The 12,725-nt window shown below is 42.9% G+C and overlaps 1 protein-coding gene across 1 annotated transcript in view; it reads right to left on the bottom strand.

Annotated features, from left to right (window-relative positions):
* Nucleotides 1–9,010, bottom strand: part of LOC128734526 (sex peptide receptor) — a 97,814-nt gene extending 88,804 nt beyond the window's left edge. Inside the window, exon 1 of the mRNA XM_053828768.1 lies at nt 8,374–9,010. Coding sequence (XP_053684743.1) covers nt 8,374–9,010 — 637 coding nt within the window. The remainder of the gene's footprint in view (nt 1–8,373) is intronic.
* Nucleotides 9,011–12,725: the final 3,715 nt, after the last annotated feature.

Here is a 12,725-nt window from a genome sequence, read left to right as displayed (position 1 = left end):
GTCTGTCTGTCTGTCTGTCTGTCTGTCTGTCTGTCTGTCTGTCTGTCTGTCTGTCTGTCTGTCTGTCTGTCTGTCTGTCTGTCTGTCTGTCTGTCTGTCTGTCTGTCTGTCTGTCTGTCTGTCTGTCTGTCTGTCTGTCTGTCTGTCTGTCTGTCTGTCTGTCTGTCTGTCTGTCTGTCTGTCTGTCTGTCTGTCTGTCTGTCTGTCTGTCTGTCTGTCTGTCTGTCTGTCTGTCTGTCTGTCTGTCTGTCTGTCTGTCTGTCTGTCTGTCTGTCTGTCTGTCTGTCTGTCTGTCTGTCTGTCTGTCTGTCTGTCTGTCTGTCTGTCTGTCTGTCTGTCTGTCTGTCTGTCTGTCTGTCTGTCTGTCTGTCTGTCTGTCTGTCTGTCTGTCTGTCTGTCTGTCTGTCTGTCTGTCTGTCTGTCTGTCTGTCTGTCTGTCTGTCTGTCTGTCTGTCTGTCTGTCTGTCTGTCTGTCTGTCTGTCTGTCTGTCTGTCTGTCTGTCTGTCTGTCTGTCTGTCTGTCTGTCTGTCTGTCTGTCTGTCTGTCTGTCTGTCTGTCTGTCTGTCTGTCTGTCTGTCTGTCTGTCTGTCTGTCTGTCTGTCTGTCTGTCTGTCTGTCTGTCTGTCTGTCTGTCTGTCTGTCTGTCTGTCTGTCTGTCTGTCTGTCTGTCTGTCTGTCTGTCTGTCTGTCTGTCTGTCTGTCTGTCTGTCTGTCTGTCTGTCTGTCTGTCTGTCTGTCTGTCTGTCTGTCTGTCTGTCTGTCTGTCTGTCTGTCTGTCTGTCTGTCTGTCTGTCTGTCTGTCTGTCTGTCTGTCTGTCTGTCTGTCTGTCTGTCTGTCTGTCTGTCTGTCTGTCTGTCTGTCTGTCTGTCTGTCTGTCTGTCTGTCTGTCTGTCTGTCTGTCTGTCTGTCTGTCTGTCTGTCTGTCTGTCTGTCTGTCTGTCTGTCTGTCTGTCTGTCTGTCTGTCTGTCTGTCTGTCTGTCTGTCTGTCTGTCTGTCTGTCTGTCTGTCTGTCTGTCTGTCTGTCTGTCTGTCTGTCTGTCTGTCTGTCTGTCTGTCTGTCTGTCTGTCTGTCTGTCTGTCTGTCTGTCTGTCTGTCTGTCTGTCTGTCTGTCTGTCTGTCTGTCTGTCTGTCTGTCTGTCTGTCTGTCTGTCTGTCTGTCTGTCTGTCTGTCTGTCTGTCTGTCTGTCTGTCTGTCTGTCTGTCTGTCTGTCTGTCTGTCTGTCTGTCTGTCTGTCTGTCTGTCTGTCTGTCTGTCTGTCTGTCTGTCTGTCTGTCTGTCTGTCTGTCTGTCTGTCTGTCTGTCTGTCTGTCTGTCTGTCTGTCTGTCTGTCTGTCTGTCTGTCTGTCTGTCTGTCTGTCTGTCTGTCTGTCTGTCTGTCTGTCTGTCTGTCTGTCTGTCTGTCTGTCTGTCTGTCTGTCTGTCTGTCTGTCTGTCTGTCTGTCTGTCTGTCTGTCTGTCTGTCTGTCTGTCTGTCTGTCTGTCTGTCTGTCTGTCTGTCTGTCTGTCTGTCTGTCTGTCTGTCTGTCTGTCTGTCTGTCTGTCTGTCTGTCTGTCTGTCTGTCTGTCTGTCTGTCTGTCTGTCTGTCTGTCTGTCTGTCTGTCTGTCTGTCTGTCTGTCTGTCTGTCTGTCTGTCTGTCTGTCTGTCTGTCTGTCTGTCTGTCTGTCTGTCTGTCTGTCTGTCTGTCTGTCTGTCTGTCTGTCTGTCTGTCTGTCTGTCTGTCTGTCTGTCTGTCTGTCTGTCTGTCTGTCTGTCTGTCTGTCTGTCTGTCTGTCTGTCTGTCTGTCTGTCTGTCTGTCTGTCTGTCTGTCTGTCTGTCTGTCTGTCTGTCTGTCTGTCTGTCTGTCTGTCTGTCTGTCTGTCTGTCTGTCTGTCTGTCTGTCTGTCTGTCTGTCTGTCTGTCTGTCTGTCTGTCTGTCTGTCTGTCTGTCTGTCTGTCTGTCTGTCTGTCTGTCTGTCTGTCTGTCTGTCTGTCTGTCTGTCTGTCTGTCTGTCTGTCTGTCTGTCTGTCTGTCTGTCTGTCTGTCTGTCTGTCTGTCTGTCTGTCTGTCTGTCTGTCTGTCTGTCTGTCTGTCTGTCTGTCTGTCTGTCTGTCTGTCTGTCTGTCTGTCTGTCTGTCTGTCTGTCTGTCTGTCTGTCTGTCTGTCTGTCTGTCTGTCTGTCTGTCTGTCTGTCTGTCTGTCTGTCTGTCTGTCTGTCTGTCTGTCTGTCTGTCTGTCTGTCTGTCTGTCTGTCTGTCTGTCTGTCTGTCTGTCTGTCTGTCTGTCTGTCTGTCTGTCTGTCTGTCTGTCTGTCTGTCTGTCTGTCTGTCTGTCTGTCTGTCTGTCTGTCTGTCTGTCTGTCTGTCTGTCTGTCTGTCTGTCTGTCTGTCTGTCTGTCTGTCTGTCTGTCTGTCTGTCTGTCTGTCTGTCTGTCTGTCTGTCTGTCTGTCTGTCTGTCTGTCTGTCTGTCTGTCTGTCTGTCTGTCCTGTGTTCCTTATAGAATCAAAAACTACTAAACCAATCGGCGTGAAAATTTGCATGTAGAGGTTTTTGGGGCCAGGAAAGGTTTTAGTGATGGTTAGAGACCCCTCCCCCCACTAAGAGGGGGGGCTCCCATACAAATGAAACACAAATTTCTGCATAACTCGAGAACTAATCAAGCAAATAGAACCAAATTTGGCATGTGGGTGTTTTCGGTGACAAGAATTTATTCTAGGGTAATTTGAGACCCCTCCCCTCTTTATAAGGGGAATTATAACTCCTCTCCCCTTTAAGAGGGGGGACTTCCATACAAATTTCCTCATAACTCGAGAACTAATCAAGCAAATAGAACAACATTTGGCATGTGGGTGTTTTTGGTGACAAGAATTTATTCTATGGTGAATTGAGACCCCTCCCCTCTTTATAAGAGGAATTATAACTCCTCTCCCCTTTAAGAGGGGGGACTTCCATACAAATTTCCTCATAACTCGAGAACTAATCAAGCAAATGCAACCAAATTTGGCATGTGAAGGTTTTCGAGAGCAAGAAAATTTTCTATGGTGAATTAGGACCCCTCCCCACTTTAAGAGGAGGGGCTCCTGTACAAATGAAATACAAATTTCCTCATAACTCGAGAACTAATCAAGCGAATTGAACCAAATTTGGCATGTGTGTGTTTTTGGAGACAATTTTTTTTTCAATGATAAATTGGGACCCCTCCCCACTTTAGGAGGGGGGGTCCTATACAAACGAAATACAAATTTCCTCATAACTCGAGAACTAATCCAGCAATTGGAACCAAATTTGGCGTGTAGGTGTTTTTGGATGCAAGAATTTTTTCTGTGATGAATTAGGACCTCTTCCCACATTAGGAGGGGGGGCTCCAATACAAATGAAATACAAATTTCCCCATAACTCGAGAACCAATCAAGCAAATAGAACCAAATTCGGCATGTGGAGGTTTTTGGAGGCAAAAATATTTTCTACGGTGAATTAGGATCCTTCCACACTTCAAGAGGGGGGTTTCTACACAAATGAAATACAAATTTCCTCATAATTCGAGAACTAATCAAGCAAATGGAACCATATTTGGCATGTGGGTGTTTTTGGAGGCAACCATTTTTCCCATGATGAATTAGGACTTCTTACCTTTTTAGGAGGGGGGGGGGGCTCCCATTCAAACGAAATACAAATTTGCTCATAACTTTAGAACTAATCAAGCAAATGGAACCAAATTTGGCATGTGAGAGTTTTAGATGGCAGAATTATTTTTCTGTGGTGTATTACGACCCCTTTCCCTTTTAAGAGGGTGGGCTCCTATACAAATGAAATACAAATTTCCTTATAATTTGAGTACTAATCAAGCAAATGGAACCAAATTTAGCATGTAGGAGATTTTTGAGTCTTGAATTTATTTTATGATAGTTAGAGACCTCTCACCCCTGTGGTAGGGGGATATGGACTCTCATACAAATAAAACAGAAATTTTTGCGAAACTCAAAAACTAATCCAACTCGAGAAATTCGAGACTCTTCCATAAAACATTAATCAATAACAAGACCACAAAAACTATCTATAGTAACACTAGATCATTCAGGACGAGCCGGTCGCGAGTGTTGCCGGTGACCCGCCGTCGGAAGCGCCGCCCACTGGGGGGCTTGCAAAACTCGAGAAGTGACAAAGATCATCCGAGATTCATGATTTATGTACAACACAGGTTAATTTGTGGCAATACGAAGTTTGTCGGGTCAGCTAGTCTATACCTATAAAGAAGGATTTCTGTCTGTCTGTCTGTCTGTCCCATGTTCCTTATAGAATCGAAAACTACTGAACCAATCGGCGTGAAAATTTGCATGTAGAGGTTTTTGGGGCCAGGAAAGGTTTTAGTGATGGTTAGAGACCCCTCCCCTCACTAAGAGGGGGGCTCCCATACAAATGAAACACAAATTTCTGCAAAACTCGAGAACTAATCAAGCAAATAGAACCAAATTTGGCATGTGGGTGTTTTCGGTAACAAGAATTTATTCTAGGGTAATTTGAGACCCCTCCCCTATTTATAAAGGGAATTATAACTCCTCTCCCCTTTAAGAGGGGGGGCTTCCATACAAATTTCCTCATAACTCGAGAACTAATCAAGCAAATGGAACCAAATTTGGCATGTGAAGGTATTCGAGGGCAAGAAAATTTTCTATGTTGAATTAGGACCCCTCCTCACTTTAAGAGGGGGGGCTCCTGTACAAATGAAATACCAATTTCCTCATAACTCGAGAAATAATCAAGCAAATGCAACCAAATTTGGCATGTGTGTGTTTTTGGAGACAAAATTTTTTTCTATGATGAATTGGGACCCCTCTCCACTTTAGAAGGGGGGGCTCCTATACAAACGAAATACAAATTTTCTCATAACTCGAGAGCTAATCCAGCAAATGGAACCAAATTTGGTATGTAGGTGTTTTTGGAGGCAAGAATTTTTTCTATGAGGAATAAGAACCTCTCCCCACTTTAGGAGGGGGGCTCCTATACAAATGAAATACAAATTTCCTCCTAACTCGAGAACTAATCAAGCAAATAGAACCAAATTTGGCATGTGGGTGTTTTCGGTGACAAGAATTTATTCTATGGTAAATTGAGACCCCTCCCTCTTTATAAGGGGAATTATAACTCCTCTCCCCTTTAAGAGGGGGGGCTTCCATACAAATTACCTCATAATTCGAGAACTAATCAAGCAAATGGAACCAAATTTGGCATGTGAAGGTTTTCGAGGGCAAGAAAATTTTCTACGGTGAATTAGGACCCCTCCCCACTTTTAGAGGGGGGGCTCCTGTACAAATGAAATACAAATTTCCTCCTAACTCGAGAACTAATCAAGCAAATAGAACAACATTTGGCATGTGGGTGTTTTCGGTGACAAGAATTTATTCTATGGTGAATTGAGACCCCTCGCTCTTTATAAGGGGAATTATAACTCCTCTCCCCTTTAAGAGGGGGGCTTCCATACAAATTTCCTCATAACTCGAGAACTAAATCAGCAAATGGAACAACATTTGGCATGTGAAGGTTTTCGAGGGCAAGAAAATTTTCTATGTTGAATTAGGACCCCTTCCCACTTTAAGAGGAGGGGCTCCTGTACAAATGAAATACCAATTTCCTCATAACTCGAGAAATAATCAAGCGAATTGAACCAAATTTGGCATGTGTGTGTTTTTGGAGACAACTTTTTTTTCCAATGATGAATTGGGACCTCTCCCCACTTTAGGAGGGGGGTCCTATACAAACGAAATACAAATTTCCTCATAACTCGAGAACTAATCAAGCAAATGGAACCAAATTTGGCGTGTAGGTGTTTTTGGAGGCAAGAATTTTTTCTGTGATGAATTAGGACCTCTTCCCACATTAGGAGAGGGGGCTCCTATACAAATGAAATACAAATTTTCCCATAACTCGAGAATTAATTAAGCAAATAGAACCAAATTTGGCATGTGGGGGTTTTTGGAGGCAAAAATATTTTCTATGGTGAATTAGGATCCCTCCACACTTCAAGAGGGGGGGCTTCTACACAAATGAAATACAAATTTCCTCATAATTCGAGAACTAATCAAGCAAATGGAACCATATTTGGCATGTGGGTGTTTTTGGAGGCAACCATTTTTTCCATGAGGAATTAGAACTTCTTACCTTTTTAGGAGGGGGGGGGGAGCTCCCATACAAACGAAATACAAATTTCCTCATAACTTTAGAACTAATCAAGCAAATGGAACCAAATTTGGCATGTGAGAGTTTTAGATGGCAGAATTTTTTTCTGTGGTGTATTACGACCCCTTCCCCTTTTAAGAGGGTGGGCTCTCATATAAATGAAATACAAATTTCCTTATAATTTGAGTACTATTCAAGCAAATGGAACCAAATTTAGCATGTAGAAGATTTTTGAGTCTTGAGTTTATTTTATGATAGTTAGAGACCTCTCACCCCTGTGGTAGGGGCATATGGACTCTCATACAAATAAAACAGAAATTTTTGCGAAACTCAAAAACTAATCCAACTCGAGAAATTCGAGACTCTTCCATAAAACATTAATCAATAACAAGACCACAAAAACTATCTATAGTAACACTAGATCATTCAGGACGAGCCGGTCGCGAGTGTTGCCGGTGACCCGCCGTCGGAAGCGCCGCCCACTGGGGGGCTTGCAAAACTCGAGATTATGACAAAGATCATCCGAGATTCATGATTTATGTACAACACAGGTTAATTTGTGGCAATACGAAGTTTGTCGGGTCAGCTAGTGTATTTATATCTAAAGACCACCATGCCTAGCATTCGTATGCTTAACGCCCGTATGCATAATGCCATCCACGAATCCGTCTCTTTGAGCTACAACTGCTATCGAGCAAATGGACAACCCAACCAGAACCTCAAACAACAGTGGCTAAAGTCTGGGTTCGTAAACTGTGAGTCCAGGTGTTGACGAAACGCGATGTCTTGCTCTCGACGATGGAACTTATGCAATTATTCGGACGTATTCGGGAATGCCTTGACAAACGGATTTTACCTTTCAGTAAGTTCCATTATGGTCTAACTAACATTTTGGCTAAATCTAGATCTAGTTGTCATAACAGCAAGAACGTGCTGTTATGATGTAATGACGACAATGGAATCCAGTTAATTCTAGAAAAAGTTGAATCCAGCAAAATTGTCCCCAGTTCTGTCCAATAGAGAAACATTGGGCAATTAAGAACAGGAATAGCTGTAGGAAGCAGTCACCAGTGGCATCGGTCCGATGAAGAATTAAGGAAACCTGCTGGCCTAGACCGGAACTGTGCGCCGGCTGATGTGCGGTATCAACAGTAAAGTGAGAGAATGTCTGCGAAAAAACGATGAATTAGGCGGAAGTTACTTTACTACTTTATATTATACCTTCAGTCGAATTTATTGACGTATTGACGTATTACCTGTATTTTATCCTTAGAAATTATCTAATCATATGAATGAGCAGAAATTTCATAGAGATGTTTTTTCTACAAGGGTCATTACAGTTTGTATTATAGATTGTGTCAAAACGTGATAGCACAGAAAAGTGGGAACTGTTATTCACAATTCCACTAATCTAACGGCAAAAAAGTTGAACCGCTTTCCGCTGGTAGGATAATTTAAAGCCACCATATCCAGCCGGCAGATTGACTATCCTCATATGAAATAACATTAAATTAACCCTAAAATAGGGGGTCTATCATGTGTAGAATTAGCTTGTAAAACAATATAATTCTAACGATAGATGATGTCTACTGCTTTTGCTACCAATGACAGCGCCTTTGATGTTGAGCATGTTGACGATGATACAGATGAAGAACATATGCCTACTAAATTTGATATCACTTGTTGCTGCTTCGTAGGAATGAGGACGAGTTATGATCGTAAATTAATAAAAACCTATTCAAGGACGAAATGTACAAAATGGTTTCAAAGTCCCGTGATTAATTTATTTCATTATACTCTTCATCCATTTACGGTCATAAACTTTTCCTCCTGCTGTTGGACGCACAATGACTGCAAGATAAATATTAAAGGCAAAAGTTTTCTCTAAGTCCCATTTAGTGGCCGGTTTAGTGTCTGTGACACTCGCATCATAGGTGAACCGGATAGTTTTGCTGCCGGCATTGAAAGGAGAAATGCAAATTGCTTTAATAATTAAGCACGTCTTTAGTTGGACCAAGATCTGCTCCGGCATCCGACAACGACGAGGTTCACTAACCGAAGCAGACCAGCACCAGAGTGCAGTGTTTAAATCCCAGAGGATAGAGCCATTCTGATGATTTGATTAAGCGAGATTTATTGCTTTTACTATGGTGGCGGAAGGCGGAACGTATTTGGGCGCTGGAAAGAATGGTAACCCATGAGGGAAAACTTACCCATCAGTACGAAATTGGTCGGTGAAGCCATGCTCCGTTTGCTGAGAACAATCACGATCAATGAGTTGGCAGTCAGTGTGATGAGGATGAAGAAGGGCGTGCAGTAACCGTACAGCGGGATGCCGTAGTTGAGGATCGTTTCGCAGGACACATTCAGATAGGATGCGTTACCGTCGTGCATGCCCATGCAGGTCTGGTAGTAGTCATCTGCAAATGGAAGCGTGCCATTGTGGTTGTTAACCCCCAAGGAATTCCCCACGCTGGAGATGCCATTCATGTAATAGAAATTGGTGTTATTGTCCGTTTCCACTGGATCGTAGATACCGGGGTCCATGCTGGAGTACATCGTGGATGCTGAGATATTTTCCCCCAGCAGCAGTGCCCGCTGTTGCTGATGATGGGGGCTGGCAAATTGCAGCCTCGTGGAGGCCCCGCTGTCATCTTCATGTTCGTCAAAGTAAAAACGCTTCCGCTCGCCCGTCGTGGCAGATGCCGTTCCGGCAGCTAGTGTGGATCCTGCTTCAGTGTTACCACCACTACCAACACCACCGCCACCAGTCAGTGACGCTGATAAGCGACTGAGAACATTGGAGGCTTCACCGGCACTGGCAGCAACGATTGCAGTATCAATTGACATATTGATTATTTCAGTTGTGGGACTTGACGGTAGCGTAAACTTTTCCGTTGCGATGAATCAAGCCGCGGGATATCTGCGGAAGGAAAGATGGAAAGAATAAAAATCATATGCGATGGGGATATATGCGCCCTGCAGGCGACAGCGTGGGCGGCACAATTGCAGCGAGGAACTTTTATTGCTAGCTCAACTTATGTGTATGATTGGAGAAATGATTGTTTTTAAATCCCGCAATGATATAAAATTACAGTTTAGATTTGTATTGATTATATATCCATCATTGCAAACAAAGAACAAATTCATATTCATTCATTTTAGCTGTGTATCAGTGATGTCATATCTACGGATTTATTCGTAGTTCTACGGATTTATGAATTTTCTACGGACCTACGAATCAAGTGCTCGTATCTATGGATTTTCATAAACTTCACAGAAATTATTGAAAATTTATTTTCAGTAACAAAATTCTTGTTCTGATCGAATTAATTTACCTTTAGTCTTTTTACGCGACAATCGAAAACTGTTGAACATTTAACCCTTCAGAAAAGACAACATCTTCTATCTTCTATCTTCTATCTTCTTCTATCTTCTATCTGCTATCTTCTATCTTCTATCTTCTATCTTCTATCTTCTATCTTCTATCTTCTATCTTCTATCTTCTATCTTCTATCTTCTATCTTCTATCTTCTATCTTCTATCTTCTATCTTCTATCTTCTATCTTCTATCTTCTATCTTCTATCTTCTATCTTCTATCTTCTATCTTCTATCTTCTATCTTCTATCTTCTATCTTCTATCTTCTATCTTCTATCTTCTATCTTCTATCTTCTATCTTCTATCTTCTATCTTCTATCTTCTATCTTCTATCTTCTATCTTCTATCTTCTATCTTCTATCTTCTATCTTCTATCTTCTATCTTCTATCTTCTATCTTCTATCTTCTATCTTCTATCTTCTATCTTCTATCTTCTATCTTCTATCTTCTATCTTCTATCTTCTATCTTCTATCTTCTATCTTCTATCTTCTATCTTCTATCTTCTATCTTCTATCTTCTATCTTCTATCTTCTATCTTCTATCTTCTATCTTCTATCTTCTATCTTCTATCTTCTATTCAGAAGCTTGTCTGTAGCCAAAACCAGGCCTCTGGCAGGATTTCATAAGAGGCTTATCGATAACTAAACACTCTCACTCTAAACTAAACACTGCTCTCGTAGCAATGGGTTGCATTCTCAGTCACTTCACTGGTCGACTGTTGGATTGCTCGATTGCTTAACTGGTCGACTAGACTGCTCGACTGGACTGGTCGACTAGACTGCTCGGTTTGATTGCTCGTCTGGACTGTCCAACTTAACTGCTCGACTGGGCTGTTCCACTCTATTGCTCGATTGGACGATCGACTTGACTGCTTGACTGAACAGCTCGACTGGTCCACCCGCCTCAACTGCTCGATTCAACTGCTCGACTTAGTCACGCGATCCGACTGCTCGACTTAGCTACTCGACTAGACTGTTCGCTTCGAAGTGCTCTGCTTGACAGTTAGAGTCAACTGCTCGACTCAACTGCTCGATTCAACTATTCGATTAAACTGCTTGGCTGGTCTACCCGACACAACTGCGCGACTAGACTACTCGACTCAACTGTTTTACTGAACTACTCGACTCAACCGCTCGATTCAACTGATCGACTCGACTACTCGATTCAACTGCTCCACTGGACTCCTAGACTCAACTGCTCGATTTAACTGTTCGGCTTAGTTATTCGACCCGTTTGCTCGACTTACTACTTGTTCGGTTCAACTGCTCGACTTGACTGCACGACTCGACTGCTCGACTGAACTAGTCGATCGAACTAATTGACTGGATGCTCGACTGGAGTACACGATTAAACTGCTCGACTGGACTGCTCGATTGAAATTTTCGACTTAGCTACTCGACCTGTTTGCCCGACTTACTACTCGACCCGACTGCTCGACTTACTACTCGACCGGACTGCTCGACTAGCCTACTTGATTTAACTGTTTGACTTGACCGCTCGACTTAGCAGCTTGATTCGACTGTTTGACTCGATTGCTCGTCGCGATATCAACGTGTCGCACATTTGAATCGGTTCGCGGAAGCAAATGGACGATTCAGAGCCACTGACACAAAAGAGCCATTTTACCCACCTGTAGAATCAGGACAGTGGAGATAATGTTTTTATTCCAATATAAGCAGAACGCTCGTTGCCAATGGCATAGCAGCTTTGACATGCGTTCGTGTGTTTTCGTGAAAAGAGTGACTCGCTACCGCCAGGTTCGCTAGTATCTGTAGAAAGTAGCATGTACGTGTTTGGATTTCTCCTTCCACTTCTGTTCTGTGCTTTTATAATGTTGAATCCTGTACGTCCTATTGTTTTGATACAGTACAGATAAAAATTACGCATATAAAACTATTTTTAATATAACACACTTTACAGAAGAATCGAATATGTTGCGATGGCAACATATTAAAAAGCTCATCCTTCCGCTGAATGCCTGTCACAAAAAAACTAGCCCAACCTTAGCTCTAAGGCAAAGGTTACTCCGATCTGAAATGGTTAATTCTCTGCCAATTTTTCCTGGAAACAGAAATTCTATATTTGCACATGGGAATCCCCTCAGTGCAGGTCACTGCGTAATTCATCAGAAATAGACCAAGACTCTATTAGACCGTAGTGATTTTTCAGATTTTGCTTTGCACTAACCACCGAGTGCCCGAAAAATTTTACGAGTGCCCTCAGTTTCAGCAGAAATTTGGCTACACCTTTATTGCGAAGAGTTCTTGTTCTGCTTTCATCTGTTCTGCTCGCAGGATTAGGATGTTGGCCAAATAGTAAACCTGAAAACACCAACATTTATACGTTAACCAATTTCGAGTGTCAGCAACCGGTGGCTAACAGATCACCCACCGTCCCAAACACCATAAATAATGCAACGAACGAACTAACGGGAGCGTTCGTTCGTTAGAGCACGGCACTGCAAGCAGTCACCGGTTTTTTGCTGGAAAAACTTGTCGGAATATTGGGTTCCTGGATTTTTGTGATGAGTTCGGATTCGCTGCACCTTAGCAACGTACCCGTACTCTGCCGCGCTGTGCTCTGCCTGCGCTGGGGTTGTAGGTTGGAGCATCGGCAAAGTTTTGACTTTATGCATCACTTTTCCACTTGCTGCTGCTGATTGCTATTGCAGACAATATATAGCTATTCGTATTCGCTTTGTAGGTGCTTTGTAGCTCCCGAGAAGCGGTGCAAAATTTTGTATGAAGAGAAAAGTCGGACATTACCAGTACTGCTGCTATAATTCGTCGCCGGAACGACCGACCGAGCATCGGCAGGCGTCTGTTTCGGCACGTGGTACCTTTCAGCAAAGGAAACACTCCATGTTTGGCAGCAAACAATGTGCCATTTGGGACGGAGATAAATTTCATACACTTTATATGTGTGTAAATGTTGTTAAAGCTGCCATCCGCAGGTCCGTCCTTTCCGGATAAACAAGTCTGAAGTGTCTGTCGTATACGGTTCGGATAGAAGCACTTCTTGCCCCGGAGCTTCCACAGCTGAAAAGTTCATTACACAATGGTATGTTTCAGTGGTTTTTCAATTCGGATGACAGTTTGGCAAAAAGGTTAAACAATCATCTAATGCAGCAAGTATGTGTTAAAAACTGAAAAAAAAAAATAATTTAAGAACTTTTTTTGGGGAA

Source organism: Sabethes cyaneus, chromosome 2 (genome assembly GCF_943734655.1).
Source record: "Sabethes cyaneus chromosome 2, idSabCyanKW18_F2, whole genome shotgun sequence".
NCBI lineage: Eukaryota > Metazoa > Arthropoda > Insecta > Diptera > Culicidae > Sabethes > Sabethes cyaneus.
Note: the sequence above shows the minus strand (reverse complement) of the source record. Positions and strands in the feature narration are given on the sequence as shown.